Source organism: Brachyhypopomus gauderio, chromosome 3 (assembly GCF_052324685.1).
Source record: "Brachyhypopomus gauderio isolate BG-103 chromosome 3, BGAUD_0.2, whole genome shotgun sequence".
Taxonomy (NCBI): Eukaryota; Metazoa; Chordata; class Actinopteri; order Gymnotiformes; family Hypopomidae; genus Brachyhypopomus; species Brachyhypopomus gauderio.
Window position 1 is genome coordinate 17,171,275 of NC_135213.1, and position 22,904 is coordinate 17,194,178.

The 22,904-nt window shown below is 40.9% G+C and overlaps 2 protein-coding genes across 3 annotated transcripts; both read left to right on the plus strand.

The window, feature by feature from the left end:
- Window positions 1-264: 264 nt before the first annotated feature.
- Window positions 265-21,864, plus strand: LOC143510492 (catechol O-methyltransferase domain-containing protein 1-like). Of its 2 annotated transcripts, XM_076999888.1 has the most exons (8): window positions 265-356; window positions 14,407-14,498; window positions 15,348-15,478; window positions 16,499-16,604; window positions 16,709-16,827; window positions 20,548-20,602; window positions 20,747-20,880; window positions 21,136-21,864. In XM_076999888.1, exons 1-8 carry the CDS (start codon window positions 280-282, stop codon window positions 21,286-21,288), a joined length of 867 nt encoding a protein of 288 aa, XP_076856003.1. In that variant the 5' UTR covers window positions 265-279; the 3' UTR covers window positions 21,289-21,864. The 2 variants fall into 2 exon arrangements, with proteins under 2 accessions (XP_076856003.1, XP_076856004.1); XM_076999889.1 differs by lacking the exons at window positions 265-356; window positions 14,407-14,498 and adding an exon at window positions 14,895-15,050.
- On the plus strand, window positions 4,786-7,194 carry LOC143510491 (zinc finger protein 503-like). Its single transcript, XM_076999886.1, has 2 exons — window positions 4,786-5,412; window positions 5,705-7,194. The coding sequence occupies exons 1-2, from the start codon at window positions 5,167-5,169 to the stop codon at window positions 7,052-7,054; spliced, it is 1,596 nt and encodes a 531-aa protein (XP_076856001.1). The 5' UTR covers window positions 4,786-5,166; the 3' UTR covers window positions 7,055-7,194.
- Window positions 21,865-22,904: the final 1,040 nt, after the last annotated feature.

A 22,904-nucleotide genomic window follows, 5' to 3' on the forward strand; every position in this document is an offset into this window, starting at 1 on the left:
TTAATCAAAGTTAAGTTATTTTTAGTTATTTATTCAATCTCTTATGGAATACCCGAAATAGAAGAAAATCGTTTTTCGTTTTTTTTCCCAATAGAGTGCTCGAATCTGATGGAATATTATCGCAGATAGATTGCAAGCGGAGAATAGAGCAGGGTGTATTATTTCGTACCAAGCCAGGCCCTGATTCACTATTCCCTGTAGGTGCATCCTCAGAATGAACCCCTGAAGTGACGTATCTACTTGTCAGTACAAGTGTCTCCGTTTTATGATTACGTCCTAATGAGCGTCAGGCCGTTTGACTACCCACGGCGTTCCTCTGGAAGAACATCAGCCTCACAGTCATTACTGTTCATGGGGTGAGTTTCCCGATAACGAGCGATCTTAGAAAGTTACGAACAACTTTAAGAACGACGTAACTTTAAGAACGCGAAATTTACGAGTGTTTCCCAAAAGCCTTCGTAGTCTCCAAATTTACGAACGAGTTCTAAGTAGTTCTTAGTTGACTCCGCCTCTGCAGCTGCACTGGAAATGCTCAGCTAATCGAAAACCGAACCACCGATTTACATACATTTTTTTTCATTATTACGACGCAAAAGTATCATTGGCAAAATGACAATCATTAAAACTAACAACAAGTGTAGAAATGTCAAGTATAAGAAAAAATGAGAAGAACTCATTATTACCTTTGCAATTCTGACCGATCGTATTCACGCTATTTTCCATGACAACGCTGGGCAGGGCCATCTTGGTTGACTTTGTGTTAGAACTTCCGGTGCTACATAATATGTTCAGTTAGAGGGTGTCACAATAATTGGAAGAAGAGGAAAACTTGGCTTGACCAACAGTGTTACGAACACAGCTCGAAAAGATCTGAGTGTTGTGGGGCACCTTATAACTTATATCCTTCCAAAGAAGAGGACCTGCGTCTAAGGCTGAAGGCGCTAAATTTAAAACATCTACCCAAACGTCCATACGTCTGCTCTTATCATTTTGTGGAGGGGAAACCAACACCAGATCATCCTTATCCCGAGAAATGGCTCGGTTATGAAGCTCCAATGAAGCAAACGTGTCGGGTGCTTGTGAGGCTATCAGATAAGTAACTATTTTATAATCAGTGGCCACATCTTTTCCTTGCATTCATTTTGTAATTTAAAGAAGACAAGAATGCCTATTTTATGAAAAAAAATCATTAAAATGTAGTAGTGTACACTAATGCAAAAATAGCTGACCGGAAGTTCTAACACAAAGGCGGAAGAAACACACACTTGAAAGTGGGCGTGGCGAAATACGGTGAATATCAATGGTATAAATAGGGCACACAATTAACCTTTCACGCCTCATTCAAAAACATGGATAGCAAACAGAGGAAACTTAATTTTCTGTCGACGGAGCTGAGCCAAATGGTGGACAAAGTAGAAAAAAAACAAAGGCATTTTAATATCAGTGCCTGTAGTGGCATAAAAAGATCGGGTGAGGAGATCAGAAAAAAGTGGCATGACTTCTCTAGTCAAGCCAAAAAAGGGGTCAGAACTGAGAAAGGAGAGGGCTAAGACTGGTGGGGGTCAAATGTCCACAAGTGCCCTTACAGTTGAGGAGGAAAGGGCACTTGGTATACTGGGCCCCACAGCCACTGAAGGGATACCAGGGGGTATTGATGTGTCTGGGTGAGATTCCCTCTACTCCACCTGAACCTGCATACCCAGGATGTAGCAGCAGTCATCTCCAGGGCCTTCCTGTGTTCAGGCCAGAGAGGGAGATCCACCTGCAACACTGACTCCTCAAAATACCTGTGGGTGCACTGTGGAGCTCGTTGCACTAGAAAAAGAAAGGCTCCAGCTCAAACGGGAAAAGCTCCTCCAAAAGGAGAGGCACCATCAGGAGCTTCTGGAACTGAAGAGGGTCAAACTAGTAGCGGAGCGCAGTAGCGGAGTATCAGATGAGCAGACCCATAATATCTGTTCCAATTATATTGCCCTCTGAACAAGGTGAGATACTTAACCAAGTAACAATAGTAAATGTGAATATACTTTACTGAATTTTCACTAAAACATATGAAATAACTCCCATTTTGTGGCACTGACATTAATACATTTTCCTTCCAAATCCCAGTACTAGTACCAACACTGGGTAGGAGTTTTATGGAAGATGGAAGACCTTTTTGTTTAATGAATTTATGAATGTATTTATTTTTTATTTTGCACATGGTGTTTATTGAAAACAACTTGAACCACAACAAATGCCTCTGAGTGTATGTTTATAACAAAAATCTGTCACCCATAGATCACTTATCCAAAGTATTTTATTTTTTGGTGTATCTAGGCAAAAACATTTCTTATAATTTGCCTTCGGTTGTCCAGGCCAGCCTGGTAAAGTCCTTCTCTCCTTTCTCCTGGTAACTCTACCAGAATATTTATTTCCTCTGTCTCATCATCCTCCTCAGCTTCCTCTTCTTGGACATGTATACATGGCATATATGCCAGCTTGCACTGCAATGTTGTGCAGCATAGCACATACAACAATTACAACACAGCTGCGTTCTGGAGAAAACCGAAGCCCAGCGGATGACTTGTGGAGGCACCGAAAATGCATTTTCCGCATGCCCAAAGCTCTCTCGATCACACGTTGTGTTCTGCTGTGTGCCATGTTGTATCTCTCCTCAGCCTCAGTCTGGGGATTTGATACAGGAGTGAGTATGTAGCTTCGGAGAGGATACCCACTGTCAGTTAGTAAATGTCCACCATCAAATCCACCATCCCTAGCCATCTGACACACTCCAGAATTGGCCCAGATGAAGGAGTCATGAGTACTCCCAGGCCACTTTGCCTTTACGACCGCATCTTGCGTCCGTGTTAAGGTAATTTGTAGACGGTGCCTTAGACATTGCAGCGGTGACAGTAGTACATTTAAAATAACATGTTGTCTACAATTTAAAATACGTCTATTCCTGACGTAAACAAAGTTGTAGGTGTTTGTCTTGGTTGCCAGAAATAAGAATTTGCATATTTTGGCACTTTTGCTTATACGGTCTTAAAGTTATTGAAGAGGAATTCTAAATGTGCGAACGTGAAACCAACTTTGCCGCAGTTGTCACCCAAACGTAAGATGCCGATGCCAGTGGCATATGCCAGCGTAACCTGTACGTAGGATGCCGATGCCTTTCCACGGTCTTACTGCCTCTATTATGGTCAACGTTAACTGTTAAACGGTTATATGAATAGACTTAATACGAGTTAACAAGTTTCTTGCCCACAAAAGGTGGTTATGACATTACGATAAAATAATGGAAGGGAAATGCTCTTATAATAACGCCACACCAACTGCACTGAGCTCACAGTTTCCTTTGGAGGTACAACGTGCAAAAAAAATCACCTTTGCCAAACAATTCGGGTCTTTTTCTCTTGCACTTGGAACGTAAGCGCAAAGGCCTTTATGTTCACGCATAATTCATTTGACTGTCCGTGACATGGACGTAATTTTGTAATAAGAAGTGGGGGGACATGGATTCGTCGCTATTTAAATATTTGGTTTTAACCGTAAAAACTGGGTGGGGGACCAAAACCGGTCTTTGAAAAAGTGGGGGGACATGCCCCCCCCCCCCCCCCCCCCCCCCCAAATTACGTCGGTCCGTGGACTATACAGACTGATTTCCAATTGTGAGCGCTGTCAACCGTTTATTCGGGGGAAATCACGCACTCGTTTAAAACAAAAAAATTCCTTTAACGTTCTGAGCTACAAAATGTTTTTATTTTGTGCTTTTGAAACGGTTGGGATCAGTTGGAAAGACGAAGTCTCGGTCGGTGGTGACTAATAGTGCCCACACATGTAGTTATCCATAAACATTGCCAGAGACGAGTATTTTAACTTTCCATTTTAACGTCGGGAAATATGGCGCTGCAGAAACACGTTCCCATTACAGAATAATGTGGAGTATTTGGTGTCTGCAGCGGAGGGTCATCTATCATGCGCACAATAAAGGGTGTTTCTGCCCGAAGCGCGGAATTTATGTTCGCCCTTCTCCCCTTCTCTGCCCTAATAACTCACGCGCCGTGGCAGGAGCTGACAGCCGCAGCCGAAAAAAGCAACTCGGTTATCAATCACAGTATCTCCTGATTATTAATCACAGTGTCCTCAACATTTGTTCCACTCTTCCACGCTAATCACACGCGCTTTCAGCATAAAATACTTATTTCAATGCCGTCTGTTGTGTACAAACAACAAAACCAGAAAAGGCATGCAAATAAACATGCCATGGTAATGAAATCATTCATACGAAGGATATTTTATATAAATATTAATATTTAGTGATTGACCTCATTCTCTTATCAAAAATTAATTACATGTCATTTGCTTCTAACAAATAGACTAAATTCCACTTCCCTCCCTCTTCCCTCTGGCCGCAATGGTCCAGAAGACATTTAGCTTAAGTAATTTAACTAATGTTTAAATGCGCAGTCATTCGAGTGCTCTTAGACACCCTTAGAGGAATTACTGCTTACTAATTATGTAACTCCTGGCATTCACTAATATTGTGATCATTTTTATCACATCATCAAATCAATCGATACAAATAAAGGAAAAAACAAACTGTTAGACAGATCTTAAGTATGTTCACTGTTTCAGGTCATGCGTTGTAATAGCTTAGTCCAGCTCGCCTCATGAAAACGATTTACAGGATTCGACAACTGGAGCGCACATTCATTTTTGGCCAGCACACGCGCAGTACTGTGTGTAAACGTCCTTTAAATTATGTACAAGAAAACACGATCTCAAACTCAACCGATCGCTATTTATGTCAAACACGAGCAACTTCCCGTCATACAATTAGAGATGGGCAAAACAGACGCCTACATCAGTCAGTTGCGTCACATCCCACTGACCCTCCAATCACCTCCATCTGCGCTTTGGTTGGAAGGCGGCAGCAGCTTTGATCTGAAGTCTTGTGAGGACGCGTTGGTGAGGAGCGGGGCTGCGCGTCCCAGTATCGGAATACGTAACGCAGAGCTGCAACACAGCAGATGTCACCTGCGTTCGCGACCGTCTTCACTGATTTTTTTTTCCGCGGATTACTCTTCACGACCCTCATTTTTATGTCTGGCTCCATATTCAAAGGATATGTTTTTGAATGTCTATAAATGAGTTTCCTGAAATCTAAATGACAAGTGGGTCATGATTACATTGCCCCCAGAATCCGTTTTAAGAACCTGCGCTGCGAATCTAGTGTGGGAGCGCTGCGAAAACGGCACTGCGAAAACTACAAAAGCCTATCAGCACTTTTTACCTCCCGCAGATCCACAACGTCAAGCCAACCGTTTACCGATTAAGGTTTTAAAAATGCTTACAGCGCGGACTGGACATTTCCTGCACCCGGACTATTTACAGCCTTTGCCGTCCACCCCGGTCAGCCCCATTGAGGTACGTTGTAAAAACCGAATAATCTTCCTTTTATAGTTTAGGGTAAAGAAACCCTGTTTATCTGCTTCGCAAAGCGAACCGCATGAGTATTTCGAGCGTCGATAAAAAATGCCGTACGGCGTTTTATTCTCTACTGCCTTCGGCAATGCGTAAAGTAAAGCGCACGGTTTATAAAGACAAGCACACCTATGGGTTTAAACCTAGGTTCAATTAACGTGTTCGTGCAACCCCGTTAATGATATAGTACATCCCATACACATAAGTGTTATTTAAAACTCTCTTGTTTTCGCAGCTGGATGCCAAGAAGAGTCCACTAGCTCTGCTGGCACAAACATGTTCTCAGATCGGGAAACCAGATCCGCCGTGCTCTACCAAGATATCTGCCGTCACCTCAAACGATGCTTGCGACAAAGACTCAAAATCCGGACCGTTGAAAATCAGTGATATTGGAGCAGAAGATAAATCTAGTTTTAAGCCATATTCAAAATCATCAGAGAAGAAAGATTTGTCGACTGGAGATAAGTCTGGTTTCCGGATGCCGGGCGCCACCTGCCAGCCGTTTACCCCAAGGACAGGCAGCCCAAGTTCCTGCGGCTCTGCATCACCACAGCCCGCAGACTCTAAACCGGGAGATCGAGAGGATAAGAAGGAATCAGATGGTGATAAAAGTTGTCCGCCTGAAGTGTCCGGCAGAACCAGTCGAAGTTCGGGCGATAACAATGACGCAAACCATCTACAAGATACATTAAAGCCTTTAGCACCTGACACTACCACGGTGTCTTCCGCGTCGTCTGCCCTCGGATCAGGACTTGTTGCCCCCGTTTCCCCCTACAGGCCGGGTCACACAGTGTTCCCTCTCCCTCCCGCTGGAATGCCATTCCCAGGGACATATGCCAGCTACCAGCAGCACTTCCTGTCCCACGGGGTGACATTAGACCCGACCAAACCCAGCAGTCAGTTGATCAGCGCACAGCTCGCCGCCGCAAGCTCGCTGAGCAGTAAGGCGGGGACGAGCCCGCTGGCCGGTGCTTCTCCACCATCTATCATGTCCGCTGGTCTGTGCAGAGACCCGTATTGTCTCAGCTACCACTGCACAAGTCATCTGCCAGGCACCAACTGCTCGCATGACTCCACCGCAGCTCTGAAGTCTGGGTACCCTTTATTATATCCCTCTCACCCACTGTCCGGTGTTCCTTCTTCCACTACCTTCACCGGTCACCCGTTATACCAGTACGGCTTTGTGCTCCCCAACGACCCACAGCCGCATGTCTGTAATTGGGTTTCGGCAAACGGGCCCTGCGACAAACGCTTTTCCTCTTCAGAAGAGCTTCTGAACCACCTGCGGACTCACACCGCATTCGTCGGAGGAGAAAAGTCGTTAACAGGATATCCCGGTTCCTCCTCGTTAGCTAGCGCAGCTGCCGCAATGGCCTGTCATATGCACATACCCCCAACCGGGGTTCCCGGAGGCTCGGGTGCCTTGGCACTCAGGACCTCGCATCATGCGCTCGGACTTAGCAGTCGTTATCACCCATATTCCAAAACCCCTCTTCCAACCCCTGGAGTCACGGGATCATATTACTCCCCCTATGGACTATACGGACAAAGGTTGGCGACTGCACCCGGCCTGAGCTATCAGTAAACAGTCCAAACGGCAGAGGTCTTGAAGAGAAAATATTTCAATGGCTGAAAGTTTTCTATGCTGCGGTGCCTCTCAGGACCGGAACCTATTTATTTATATTAGCTTTAAATTAGAATAATAAAATATAGATCAAAAACATATTTCAGAGAGACTCAAAGTTCTTCATTTGAGTAATATGATCAACTGATATGCTGGGACGCAATAGGTTATCCTACACTTTGCGCAGCTGTGGACCCTGGAAGCGCAGGCTTCCCACGTGCTTAAAGAAATGCATTTGTAGGCTTATTTCGACATTCTAAATAGAGCTTAGGCAGTTTAATGTGTTGTGGAAGGAGATATTTTTACCGCTAAACTCAGGGAAAATGTTCGTGGCCATTAAACACATCGCCTAGGCCTTCCTTCTGATTTACTCATAATTAAATTAACAGAAAGCGGTTACTGATTTAATGGATTTTAAATATGTAGCCTTATGTCTATATACATCTTATTCCGTTGTTAGTTGTTTATATTCTAATTATTTAAAATGACCCATTTCATACAGAATGCATTATCTGGATTATCGTCATAAATGCAATTAGCACAATGTAGTTATGAGTGTTCGGGCAAGATTTAAACGGTAAACCTAATCCAATAATTTGTTTGCCTTCTTCCTAATTAATCGGGGTTTAAAGCAGTCTGTGTAGGAGCAAGACGAGAGAGATGAACTGAGACTAATTTTATTATGAACAGCATGCCACGCTGCTCTCTAGAATAGGCGGGAGAATAGGCAAGACGGTAAAAATGACCGAGAGTGAATCTGCAGGAGTTGTTTTTTGTTGCATGTAAAACTTTTAGCATTAAAATTCTATAAAACTTCCTGCGGTGCATTTTTCTAACTGTGATACTCTAGATTAAAGGAATCAACCAAGAATTACAAGTTTCGAGGGGACACAATCACACATTTTAGTGCCCCCTGCTCTTTGCTTGTCTTCTAAATCAGCTGTTTGCTTGAATCAGTTGTGCTGGGTTCACCTAAAATGTTGCATTACACATGTCTCGTACAGCAACGACAAAATGTTTAGGAAAAATACATTCCTAGACCTTTTGACAAGTCTGTGCAAAGACAAGGAGGAGTAGGCTATAACAGAACCATTTTAACAAATTGCATAATGCAGTGCTTTCAAAGTAAGTTTTCTACAGGACGAAATGAAAGGGAGACGTATGTATCGTTTTAGTATAGTGAAGAGGGAAGAGGTTTTCATTCATCCCTCATTTTCCTTAAAGTGACAGCGAAATCTGTTTAAGTAGATAACGGATACTATAAGCAGCTATTTACATAGAATTTACATCAGGGCGCATTTCTGAACCGGAATAATCAATCATACCTACTTATCAAGTTTATTACAATTAATTAAATAGATAAACAAGTCATTAGATGGATTCATGGAGAATGAGTTTCATTTATTAGTTTCGGTTAAACCGAATAAAATTGATTTAAATGTAAACACTGGGCTATTTTGCATTGGCCTTTAGTGAGAAAATCACTAAAGGCATGGTGATGGAAAATGTTAAAATAAACGTTGTTTGATGTTATAATGATGATGGTGGTGTTGAGGATTAACATTCTCTTTGTTATTTTCAAATGCTGCACTAACAAAGAACACAAGAGAAAGACAATAAAAACGTAAAAATCCATATATAATTATCTTTGACTTTATTATCGACATTAGTCCCCTTTTTCAACTCACTTTTTCAACTTTTCAAGATTGTTTTAGACTGGTAGTTCTTTACCGAGCCTCATAAAATGACAAATTATAGGATTATAAGAATGCCAAAATCGAGCATGTAGGCCTATATAACAAAATAAAATAAACATAAACATAACCACAATAAAAATGTTTTCCACAATTCCAAAAATATAAATGTATTTGTCGGGATGGTGTGGGTTCATCCAGACTCAATTTTCTACGTCTCAAATATTTGTCTTATGTCTCCAGTGCACTGCAACAGGGCATAATAACTTGCTAACTTGGATAATAATAAATCCACACGCTTTTTATAAATCGGTTACGCATAACGCGGTCACGCCACGTCTGTGGGGTGAAAGTAGATGTGGTAATCAGGTCCATAACCCGAGCTCCACGATCAAGCACGGGAGGGCATTGCACGTGGTATTTAAATCTTGTCGTGAGAAGGTAAGGTCAACATTATTAACCGCGAGTGTGAAGAGAACTCATGCTCTAAAACAACCGGGCTTTAATAGCCTACGTCCTGGAGAAAATTATTTTTACACAAACCTATTATATTAAGTTGCTAAAGGTTTAATTCACACAGCAGAGGCAAATTGTACATATTGCAGAGGCGAATGTGTATCTGATACAGTGTACAGTTGAAATCAACCTCTTTCTTGCTCCAATACTCACAAATCTCCTGAACAGTTAGCAGGGATTTGATATGTTAGGTGAGAATAGCTCTGCAGTCAGTTGATTTCACAAGCAGGTTCAAAAACACACAACAAAAGGGTACACCAAGGTAAATCAAAACATAATCAGATCACAGATTTCTGCAGTATTTATTTAGCATTATGATCATGGCTCTGTTCATGTTTCTTTGTTGAGTGAACTGAAGTCCATTCACACTTCCTGGCCTTTAAAGACAACTGAAATCATGGCATCTTCCTGTCAACAGTATCATACTCCAAAACATACAGGCTATATACCTCTAAAAATACAGGCTATCTACCTCTAAACATACAGGCTATCTACCTCTAAACATACAAGTTATCTACCTCTAAAGGTGTTTTGCTAGTGATTAGTTTTGTCAGCAATTAGCAATTAGTCAGCGAGTTTGTCAAAAATTTCCTCCTTCGTCCCCTGTGGTAAGAAAAAAAAGTTCCAAATCTAACACACACACACAGACCTCAGTTTTATCAAGCCTGCTTTTATTTAGCTTGCATTAGTCAGTTGACTGTTGTACATGTTATAGCTAAAGTTACTTTATAGTTAATTAAACCTTTAATGCAGGCAGCTAACTTTCTTCATTTTATACTCTTCATCCCATTCCCCAGGATGCCTAAGCAGTATTGCTGTATTCCTTACACAGAAGTGAGAGGAACTACAGTTCAGAGCAACACTTCATTCAAAATGTCCTGTAACAGCACAACATTCTAGAGCCCTGTTGCAAGAGACCCTTTTTAAAAACACTGGCTTTCTGGCAAGGGCCCCTCAGCTCACAGCTCCCCTGGGTGTCCCTCCCCAGTGCCCATTCCCATTTCATTATGCCTGTTACTATTTTTGGTGGCTTCTCTTGTTAGCTATGTAGCCAATTAATACCTGGCTAACCTGAATTGTAACTATGTGCTATGAATTGTTGGACAAACCTTTTGCTATAGCCAATATTCACCTCAGGGTAACTAACATCAGCGAACTAGGTAAAACGTGAACAAGCTGCATTTGTCTTCTGGCTGATTTGGCAATTCTTCTGAATGTTACCTTAATATGTTTGATTTAAGCAAAAATGTATGAAATATTTGTAGACCTCACACCCTTCAAATGGAACTGAACTCACTAATGCTTGGAATCTCCCTTAAAATGACCAAATCCTTTGTCTAGTTTACACCTAGTGAACACATTAGACTCGTTATGCTCATAGGTAGTTCTGACACGACTGACAAGCTGCCATGCACTGAATCTGAATTGAAATGCTGCTCGACATGGCCAGACTGAAAGTGGTTTTCACTGCTTTTAATCAATACTCCTGTGGTCATCCTTGAAAGGGGCTGACAAACCACACAGGGCCTGCCTCAAATAACTTACTGAGGTAATTTTAATGCATAGTAGCTTTAACACGTGCATAGCAATATTTGTATTTCGACTACTTAAAGATCTATTTATTGTACTTGTTTGTTTTAATGTATGATACTACAATGACAAATTCCTTACAAGTGAAATCTTTCTTGGGCAATTAAATGAAGTCTGCACGTATGAGTTAGTCATTCAGTTGGTGGGTCAGTGTGGTCGCCAGCTAGCTTCTTGTCTTATGGACACATCGTATCTGTTCTTCCAGCTTGTCTTTGTCAGTTTATGCCTGCAGGCTGTTCCTGGATGATCTGTACAGCGAGGGATGAGGTTACCATCCTGTATGTTTTACATTCCCTGTATAACTATGTCAGTATCAGTGTCAACATGTTCAGTTAACAGACTCTCATTCAAACTCAAAAAGAACGCCTTCCAGTAATCATCCATCACTCGCTCTGTTACAGTGCATTATGAGCTATACATGTATACAAAAAAGGAAAGAAAGGAAACAGGGAGGGTGTAGCTCTGATGATGGAGGCAATTCTGTGGGTGGTGTGACTGGGACATTAAGTCCTGCAGCTGGTGGTTAAAACGGTAAACATTTGTCAGGCCTGATTGTCCACCTCTACGCACACATACACACACTTAAACCACAGGAAGCCTAGGACACACTTAAGGATTATTCACAGAAACGTCTCTTAACTCCTACAAACAACCACCCCACCCCTAAAACAGAGATTGGGTATAGATCGAAATAGCCTACTACATACTGTAAGATAACACTATATTGATCCTGAAGAAAACTGCGCTGTACTGCATACTGGTCTCTGTAGTGGTATGCAGTATGCGACAAATGCAAACCACATGTTCTGTGAATGCAATATATACTATACAAACCATACTATGAAGGTTGTCTACCTGTGAAAAAATTTCTGCCATTGTGGCATGATGGGATGCGGTACATTACAAAGATAGTGGAACATTTGGCCGGAGTAGTACGTCATCCGAGTAACTTCATTTACTGGCAAAATGTATTTTTGTCATATACTGCATATGGCATACAGATCTGCAGCCCGATCAGTATGTGAGTAGTATGTAACGAACTATTTTGAACACAGCTTGCTTGTGTCAAGGTGGTGATGGTTTGCATGAGTGCTTGCGTATGTCTGTCAACAGTTTCTTTCTTTGCTGATTTATTGCCCATCACTATCAGTCAGATTTAGCACATTCAGGAATCCAGTATACCTCTCCCACTGTGTCATTTATACACACACATGATCATCCATCTGCACACAAAGTTAACGGACACTTAGGGGAACTCTGCTGAGTGACTGTAAACAACCCCCCTCACATGTATTTAGTTAGTGTGCTTGTACTGTACTGACGTCAGAGGCTGAAGGGTGCCAGGTGGGGTGTTGTCCAGCAGTCTGATGATTCAGCTTCACCCCACATGCCCTATATTTTGTCTCACACACACACACACACACTCAATCTCACAGAGACCTTCATTAATTTTACTGCAGAATGCACTCTAAAGTATTTCTGAAGTGCAACTCTCTCTGTGTGCCTATCATATATCAAACTGGAATGGCACTAATTTAGCCCACCAGGCCAGAACCTGTTCTCAGTTACATGGTGGGATTTACTTCACATTGCTGGGTATCACAATGTTTGCTTGCAATCCACAGTGAATTCTGTATGGGTTAGGTTTTCAAATGCAGAACGTTTGTAAAATATCCATCTAAATGTTTATGGTGCTGAGGAATTTATCCAGTTACTCTGTGATTGCAGTGTGTGTGTGTGTGTGTGTGTGTGTGTGTACACACTGGCAGGGTTGGAATCATGTGGCTGTATAGTTTTAAAACATGAATTATCACCCTTCCAATCCAACACAAGCATACAAAAACTTTGAAGTGCACATAACAGTATGAAAAAAAAATCTCACTGCTATGCCTAGGTATTTATATCTGTCTGGATTCACTGGCGTTGTGATTTACGAGTGATAAGTGTGGTTTATTTGTTGTGTCATTGTAAGAAAACTCAAGTTAAGTGCCGAGTTGTGCAGTCGCATGACGCCACCTGTTGGAATACACTATGAACTACTGTCAAAGCCACTTCGTTCCTCCACTGAGTGGTTCCTGTGCTTTATTCAATGTTATCTTAAAGCAGGCTCTCACCCAGTGAGACACACACACAACGGACTGAACAATGTAAAGGAACCACGTGTAGCCTGATATACCTGTTTGTCAGGTTTTTGTAACCAGAAGAGCCTAAATCAAGTCATGCAGCACATGTTAACTCACAGTTCTATGACCTCCTGCTGATTGAGAGGTCTGTCTGTCTTTGTTTCTTTATCCATAAATATTTGATAATGCACACAGAAAATATTTGACAGTTTGAGCAAAAATTCCCAAACATGCTTAAAGGTCTTAAAGTGCTTAAAGCTGTCCTTTTCTAATCTGCTACTCAACGCAGACATGTTTATGCAGTTGCCACTTTGTACCTGTTCCTTGCCTGTTTATGCTGTTTTATATGTAGTGTATCTTAAATAAAATAATTAAAAACAAACAACAAAAAAACAAAAAAGTCACATTTTCCTCAGGTTTTGACCACTAATTATCATTCTCAGTAGATCTCAGATTAAATGCTTCCAGTGGAATTATAGAGTAAATATTTTCAAGCAAAAACTATGTCTTAAGTCACAGAACTGTTAAGCCTTCACCACTGGTCCCACATCAGAGAAGCAATATGGCTGAAGATTTCATTAGGAGTGATTTGTTGGAAACTTGTTTTCTCTACAAAATGTTTGAACAATTGAAGACACTGTAGTTCTTCCAATATCCATGATTTAAAACATGGTCCACAATTGTTGCACTTAATTCATTCTGGGACAAACGGCATGCCCTCTACATGTTCATCTGTGCCCTCAGCCTTACCCCTCTACACAACGCAGTCTTACCCCTCTACACCACCCAGTCTTACCCCTCCTCTTGGTTGTTTACAGCCTTGTCTTTCCATTGTGAGGCTTCATTTACACTGCAGTCTTTTGTGTCTATATATATGTTTGCCAATTACAGGTTCATGAGATGCACCTCTGACCTATGTTTGAGATCACTAGATGATCTGAGCGTTCACAAATTCCCTTAACTGTAAGCCAATATTCACCTGAGAACAATTTAATCAATTTAGGATAAATTACCAAAATTTTACAAAAAGGTTTTTTAAAAGTGTAAAATAAATGTACAAATTATGCCTGAGAGATTATGACATGTTAATCGCTTTTGCATATAATGACCTAAAGCCTAAATGTTTTTGAGCGTAAGACAATTCAACAGACAGTAGAATAAATTTTGACATAAGCAATAGATAAAGTAAAAAAACACAACAACAGAGAATTGTCCATGACCATTTGCATTTGCAAAATGTGAAACATTTGTGCATTGAGAAATGCAATCATGATGTGTACAAATGACATGGAGATGTGGAGATTGAACAGTTTTGAGAATTTCTATTCTGATCTGAGAAATTACCCAAATCCACTGAGAACATCTAACGTTGCACAATCTCCACCCACAGAGGTAGCCTTTGCATTCGGAGAGGGCGACAAAATCCCACACACAGGGTCGGCGTAATCAGGGAAGCGAAGTCGCCGCAAATCAAGGAAAACCGTGAGTTATGATTACATTTCCGCAATACAGTGGGCTGTAAATAACGTGCGGTTATGCAGTTGAAACAATTGTTTGCGAGTTTGGATTCGGTAAAGTACACCGAAGGCGCCGTTTTCACGCTGGGTGCCAATATTTATGCTATGAACTGATGTTCAGAGTCAGCTACGCTGTCACTAAGGGTGTGCAGCGGCTAGGTTGCTGAGGCTTTGCTTACAAAAAATAACGTGACAAATACAAATCTGTGACTGAACTTTGGGAAATTATTGCACGTTAAAAGTTAGCAACGGATGGCTCAAATTAACATAACTATAGTATCAGGATGACGGTGCGATTTCAGTACGTTACCGCCCCTAGCGACCTCCTCCTATCCTAATGTCTGTAGTATAGGCGCGTAACACTTCCGTTTAAATAATACACGTGTAAGCCTTGTTAGCTTTTCTACGGTCACGTCTTCGAGAGATTTTTTGTATGTAATGTTTGACACATCTTCGAAAGAAGCTCTATTAGGCTCTGCAACATTAGGAGTGATCCTTATAGCCGGTTATTACTATGGTAAGTAACGCTAGGACGTGTTGACGTCTTTTCAGTTAATACGAACAGAAAGTAAGTTCTGCTTCCAGTTTTTTTTCAGTTAGTGATATGCCTCAGTCTAATATGATTTTAAAATGTTGCTCCTTCGTGAACAAATCTGTTGGTCGTCTAAAGAACGTGTGAAAAAGAAAGAAATTAAAAGAAAAGAAATTAAATTTTAAAGTGAACAGCTGGACTTAAGCCTACATAAGAACCGCGTGTGTGCATTGAGGTTCTGCTCTGTGACTAATTTTGCATTGTCTTCTTCTATTCCCGAAGGTACATGCAGCGGCAGAAACAACAAAATGTCTAATCTTAAGAGTCACGTTGGGAACAAGGACAACCCCTTGATGCAGTATGTCCTCAACCACTCTCTGAGGGAGCATCCCGCTCTCAAGAAACTGCGGCTGGTAATTAACTCGTGACTACTGCACACAACAAAGAGATCATGCTGGTTTATATCCTTCTAACTGCCTGGTTAATACATGCTGGTGTGGCTCTGACAGCATTGCAAATGCTTCTTTTTCTCCTCCTAGAAGTTGGCAGTTTGTTTATTGCCAGAACGCTGAGGTGGATTTTTCGTAGTCACGTATCCTACATTTACAGACGACACGCGAGTGGACCGTGAATGACGAGGCATGATGGACAGAGAACTAACACTTAATACATTAAAAGGCAGCGGAAATGACAAGGACACAAAACTAGACCAAACACAAGAGTACAACTAATTGTTACATACACTGACATGAACAAACACACAGGAAGCAAGGAACAAACCACACACGAATATGACTAACAAAACATACATGTATTGCCAGGCACAATACCCCAATAAGCTAACGCCCTAAACACGCGACCAAGCATAAGCTCAGGGAACCTACACAGGCCAAACAGACATAAACTACAGACAGAGCAAGAACTACATAAACGACAAGGACATTAAACCTCAACTCGAAGACTAAATACCAAACAGAACTAAGAGAACGTACTCAAACAAACCCATAACATAAACCACGCTTAGAGAACACAGAGACCAAACATGAACTGAAAACCTAAAACACTACGAACCTGAAAATGGAACAGAGAGACTTTAACCATACACAAACACAAAGCTAATCAAAACCACGAAACACAGATAAGGCTTGAATACCGTGCACTTCGAACTAGGCGCTAAAGAACCGACAATGATTCCCGAGGGTATAGTCTGGATATAGGGTATATATGGAACAAATCAGGTTCCAGTTCATTCACCTCAGCAGGTCTCTTGTGTTTTTGTTACGGAGATGTGTTTTCACTTGAACCTGCTAATGCCCTTGATCTTTGCTGTTGGATATTCATGTTCCACTTCAACATCAACAAAAGCAAACCTTTCACCACGTGCAGTGCCATGTCCATGTTTTTATTTGTGTGCATGTATGTGCATTTTGCAGATGACTATGGAGCACAGGTGGAATGCCATGATGGTGGCATGTGAGCAGTCACAGTTGATGGCAAACCTGCTGAGATTAATCCAAGGCAGAAAGGCCATCGAGATCGGTACGACCACACTACATTTCTATACTCCCTCTGCTCATACATCATTACATTGTAACTACAAACCATCATACAGACAGCCTGAAGGATGCTTGTGTGTGCTGCAGGTGTGTACACTGGTTATAATGCCCTAAGCATTGCTTTGGCACTACCTGAGGATGGTAAAGTCGTGGCATGCGACGTGAGCGAGGAATACGTGAATATGGGCCGACCCTTCTGGAAAGAGGTGAGCTCAGCTTACACTGAAGGTGCAGCCTTTGAACCCCGTTATTCTGAAGGGGAATTCCATTTTCTGCACACTGCACACCTCAGAACATTTCTCTATTATAATTGTGGTATAAAAAACGGCTTTTGTTTTTCTGAGTCATCTTCAACGGACTCAGATTTTTTCTTTGTTGTTTACAGCTGTCAGAGGTAAACGGGTATGGACAAAATAGGGTGCAGTACAGCCTATAATTGGGACACTTCTTATATAATAAATCAAATAATTCCAGAAGGTAGACCACAGCCATAGCAGAATGTCTTTTAACAATAATTAGACAAAACCACAAGAACATTTTAACCTTTCATACAAAAATCAGGATTTCTAATTGGAGTATCAGACCTATTCCCAATGCAATTAAGTCACGTGACATGTGAGAAGTCTATAGGCGTCAAGTGTAAACAGTTCAGGCAGGTGATGGATTGGTTATTCTTTTGCTGGCAAATTGTGGCTGCCATAATTTGAAAACATTTGAAATGACATTTTAAAAGAGTATTGTAATGTATTTATATTCGAGTATTACTGTCGGGAGTATTGTTACTGACCTTTTGCATTTATTTGCTACATTTTGTGGTTAGGTCCAGTATGATATCACAAACCACAGTGACAACCACACAATCAAATAATTAAATTTTTGAACTAATTCAGTGTATATGCTATTTATTTGGCTAGTTTATACTGCCTACCATCTGTCCAGCATTCAATAACGTTATTACCATAAACTTGTTTTATGTTTCATGTCAGCTTCGGGGTTACCAGGTACATAGATTTGGATTCAACAACAGCAACAGTAGGCAATGGACGCCATCTTCTGGGCTAATTATGTAACTGTCATCCCTGTTATACTATAGAAATAGAACCATAAGCAGATATTAATTAACCCTTAATTTAAAAGTATAAAAGGAGAATATATACATATATTATATGAGTTGTGTTTAAAAATATGAGTTAAGCACAAACTCTTTATAGTAGTTTTTATCTCCATGCATTGGCAACATTTTTTTCCAAATCAAAACATGAAGAGAAATGTATATAATGTGTATAATTTTGTTACTTTACAGAAAGTAACAAAAAAATGAATGTTGGGCTGTTAAAAAAAAATAGCAGTGTCTGTATTTGTCTTTACAAGCTCAAAATATGTACTCCTTTTTTTATGATTTAGCATTCCTGTGAATCACTAACCAAATATTTAGGTGAATAACCAGTTTTTTAGAACTGCTTCACATCTGTGTTGTATAACTTCTGGCACCTGGTTAACTGGGGGGTGGGGGTGGCGAGTGTAAATTATTAGCTGTGAAGACAGTCAAATGCGCATTTTCCACTACGCCGGTTTTAAAAGTATTAGCGGCTCGCTAGGCTTGTAAACAAACCGCGCACCACGAAAATGTAGCAGTGTGTCGCCCCGTTTGTGCAGGTGAGCCCGCGGACCGGCTGGGGAGCCGCATGAAACCAGGCAAAGAGCCGCGGGCTGGCCACTCCTGTTCTAGCGGATGAAGGTCCGCGGATCAAATTTTGTTTGACTGGAACCAAAATTTTGCTAGTTTACCGGTGTGTTTAGGGTTGTTGTCTTGTTGAAACACCCAGTTCAAGGGCGTTTCCTTTTCAGCGTAAGGCTACATGACCTGTTCAAGTATTCTGATATATGCAGACTCGTCCATGATCCCTGGTATGCGGTAAATAGGCCCAAAACCATAGTAGGAGAAACATGCCCATATCATGATGCTTGCACCCGCGTGCTTCACTGTCTTCAAAGTGTTTGGGGGGCGTCTGACAAACTGTCTATGGCCCTTGGACCCAAAAAGAACAATTGAACTTTCATTAGTCCACAATATGTTTCTTTATTTCTCTTTGGGCCAGTTGATGTGTTCTTTGGCAAATTGTATCCACTTCAGTACGTGTCTTTTTTTTAACAGTGGGACTTTGCGGGGACTTCTTGCTAATAGATTAGCTTCACACAGGCGTCTTCTAACTGTCACAGTACTCACAGGTAAATCGAAACTGTCTTTGATCATCCTGGAGCTGATCATTGGCTGAGCCTTTACCATTCTGGCTATTCTTCGATCCATTTGAATGGTAGTGTTGCATTTTCTTCCATGTCTCTCTGGTTTTGCTCTCCATTTTAAAGCATTCGAGATCATTTTGGCTGAACAGCCTATTATTGTCTGCACTTCTTTATAAGTTTTACCCTCTTCTATCAACCTTTTAATCAAAGTTCGCTGCTCTTCAGAACAATGTCTAAAACGACCCATATTTCTTAGGCTTTCAAGGAGAAATGCATGTACAGCATGTGCTGGCTTCGCCCTTAAATAAGGGCCACCTGATTCACACCTTTTTCCTCACAGAATGATTGTGCTCACTAATTGAACACCACACTGCTATTATTTTGAACACACCCCTTTCAATTAATTATTCAAATACACAGACTCAATAGCATGTATGTCATGAATGCTGAGTCTGTTGGCTTTCTAAGAATCTACTGCACCAACTTGTAAATTGTTTGTCATGTGGTAATATAATTTATAATTAACCTTGATTAATCTGGTTAGTCATATTGGACTGCTATTATTTTGAACACTATTGTACAACTTCCAAAAAAGATATAGACAAAGGAAAACAATACTAGCTAGAAATAATGTTCTTCATCCGAAACTTCAAAGGCTAATATTAGCTTTGATTATTTGGAATTTTGCGTAGTTGTTTAATTCTTAGGATTTGGCAAGCTGATAAGCTGATTTTTACAAAAAAAATTAATTAATATAGTTTGAGATCATCCATTTGTCTAAATCTGAGACAGAGAGATCTGCGTTTAAGTGTCCTGATGTTGCAAGCATGTGACTTATTAGCTAGCTAGAAACGTTTTCAGATAAAGGCTGTTCTAAAATAGCATACTCCCATTTTTATGACGGAAAGATAAGTACTTTCACACTGCAAAATGTAACAAAATAGGTTTGCTTAGAGAACCAGGATGCCGTAGATTTGCCAAGAAGGCTTGCTAGTGTGCTGTAGAAGACATATTGCTACTTACAACCCATCATGCACTTGGATAAAAGCGAGGTGGGGTTAATGTATCTGTTGTTGGCTACGTCCGAAATGCCGTACTTCCCTTCTATACAGTACGCCAAAGCAGTATGCAATAAAGGGTAGTAGCTATGTCTGAATATATAGCATGCATTATGCAAAAAGTACCTGGATGGTATTCTGAATTGGGAGCCATTTTGAAGTAGGCTATATGATTGCAGCACACTGTCCTATCCCATGATTCAACTGGAGCATTTACCTATGATTGTGTGATGTCATGTGTCATATGACATAGGTAAAATTGCAGACTTAGTATGTCCGATGTTGTATGCATACTGTCCAGTCGCCTACTGAAAGAACGTACTGCTTGAGTTGAGCAGAACATACTGCATTGAAATCTAGTGAATACTGCTTATGTACGGCATTTCGGATTGAACTGTAGACTTTGAGAGTGTGTTGAAGGCTGCCTGGTGTAGTAGCTAGAGCACCCATTTAACCTTCCCAAGTGATAGTCTCTGTCACAGAGATTCTTAGCTTGTAGGCTTTCTGTATGACGGACTAGCATAGGCTTTTTTGGTGGTTGGATCATTGCTTACAGCAAATTGCTGTAATTGTTTTAGGGTCATTAAAGAGATACAAATCCAACACTCTTGTTTCTTGTCTCAGGCTGGTGTTGAGCACAAAATAGACCTACGGCTGCAACCAGCACTAAAAACTCTGGGTAATACATGAATTTCATCAATTTAAAAGTTAAGAACTGTGAACTAATTCCCTGTGCTAATATTTCTATATAGCACTGTGCATTTGAAAATAAGATAATGGGGTGGTTGATCGATTTACACTAGAATTGTGGTCTTGCTTCCAGACGAGCTGTTGGCTGCAGGGGAGGCAGAAACATTCGACTTTGTTTTTATTGACGCGGATAAGACGAACTACGACAACTACTACGAAAAGTCTCTGCAGCTGCTGAGGAAAGGAGGCATCATTGCCATCGACAACGTGAGTGATCTCACCATGATGTGTGCACACTCGCAGAGAGGTTGATTTTCTGCTGTTTCTGATCCTAACACTGACCAGGACACCATTTATCTGTAATGCTGCTTCTTGCTCTGATTACGCACATTCTTTATGTGGTTAGTGAAGCGGTCCCAGTTCCTTATCGTCACCCTCAGGCTCCATGCTCAGGTACAGGGAGTAATTGCAGTGTCCCCTGTGCTGCTGTGAGGGATCATGTGATGTGACCTCTGGCTTCAGGTTCTGTGGAGTGGGAAGGTCCTGAACCCCGGAGAGGATGACCTGGACACCCAGAGTATCGACAAGCTGAACAAGAAGCTGCACAGAGACGTCCGAGTGAATCTCAGCATGCTGACTGTAGGGGACGGCCTCTCATTAGCATTCAAACTGTGAACCACCAATGGTGGCACAGCAAATACTGCCACTAACATTTAAATACTATGGCATTGTATAGTGTAGTAGTATTAAGTGCAGTCACGCCATAACGATACTGTTTCAGCACAGTTACCATACAAGAACCCCATGATCTGCATACAAGTCTCTTTTTCCCCGCACTAATCTAATTCAGCTCATCAGTTAATTATGAAGTCTGTTACATTAGGAAACTGAATGTGTGCAGTTCATTGGGAGTCCAAGACTCACTGATCTTTTGGTTTAATCTCTGAAGTGCCATTAAACATACTGAAGCAATGTACTTTACAAACCTCAATAGGACTGATAAGAAATAAGCTGAAACCTGTTAAGACTGTGACTTAGCTGGTTAGCATTTGTTTATTTCAGTAACTTGGACCAGAGTAATACTGGCTTATTTTTTTCTCTCTCTTTTTATGGTTATGTTGAATTGTAGATTTAAAAATAGTTGCAAAAATGTTTATCAGGCAAGAATAAAACATTATTGCCTAAACATTTGTAATCACCAGCTTGGAAAACACTATGTCTGATTTTAAAGTAAACAAACTGGAATCATGAGTCATTGGTTTTGGGATATAATTTCTCACACTTGTGTAATTTCTGTCCACATTTAAATACCTGCAGAAAACACACTCTTTCTGGATGCACCAAACTAAGTGTACCTATCAGCTTGCATACACTCATTACTGATAATTTGAAATTGGTTGAATGCACACTGTGCAGTCCATCAAATAGGAATGGTGGCTGGTTATTACCAGCTTCAAAACATTTTAAGGCAAACAATGACAGTGAACAGTGTTACACAGTTTTGTCTTTTTGGACATGTATGAGCTAGGAAGGCTCTAAGACTGGATTGTGATGATTTCATTCTCACTAGTAACCTGCTGTATGTTCTGAGCTAAAACAGTTTTAAATGGTTCACTACATAATTGTGTGTGTGTGTGTCCTAGATTGAGATGTCTATTAAGAGATTAACTTTATTTCATGGGGAGTTGGCTGTTTTTCAGATGCATACAACTCTGAAAATCAGACACGTTGGATATGGGAAGTTCTGGAATCACTTCATCAAGAGGATCATGAAAACACATTTGGAATTACATGAGACTGGAACTCTTGAGACTATTTTAGTGGTAGATTCATGAAATACGCCAATGCCAAACAGAACTGGTCTGCATGATTCTGATCTAATTTTTTATTCCACAGCAGGTCTATATATGCTTCAAATGTTAACATACTTAAGTATCCATTTATTAAATATGGTTAGGTTGACGTTCAGGCTGTCCTTTACATTTGTCCAATATGGATGGGTATCTTATCCTTGACAGCAAAATGGGTCTAATGGCTCACTGAACATGCAGAAATCTGGGCGGTTTCTGTTAACTTTGGACAGATTCCCAGCTTTTTCAAGCTGTGTGCTTCAGAACATCCGTTATTGTCTGGGCTCAAGCCTCTGTTAATCTGAACATTTAATGTCACTCTCCTGTTGCTTTAATCACCTATGACTCTTGGACACTTGATCTTTTCACATTCCTATAAGGATGTGTTCAGCTTAACAAAACCCTCAAATATCATAATTGGAACTTATCATGTGATTCAAA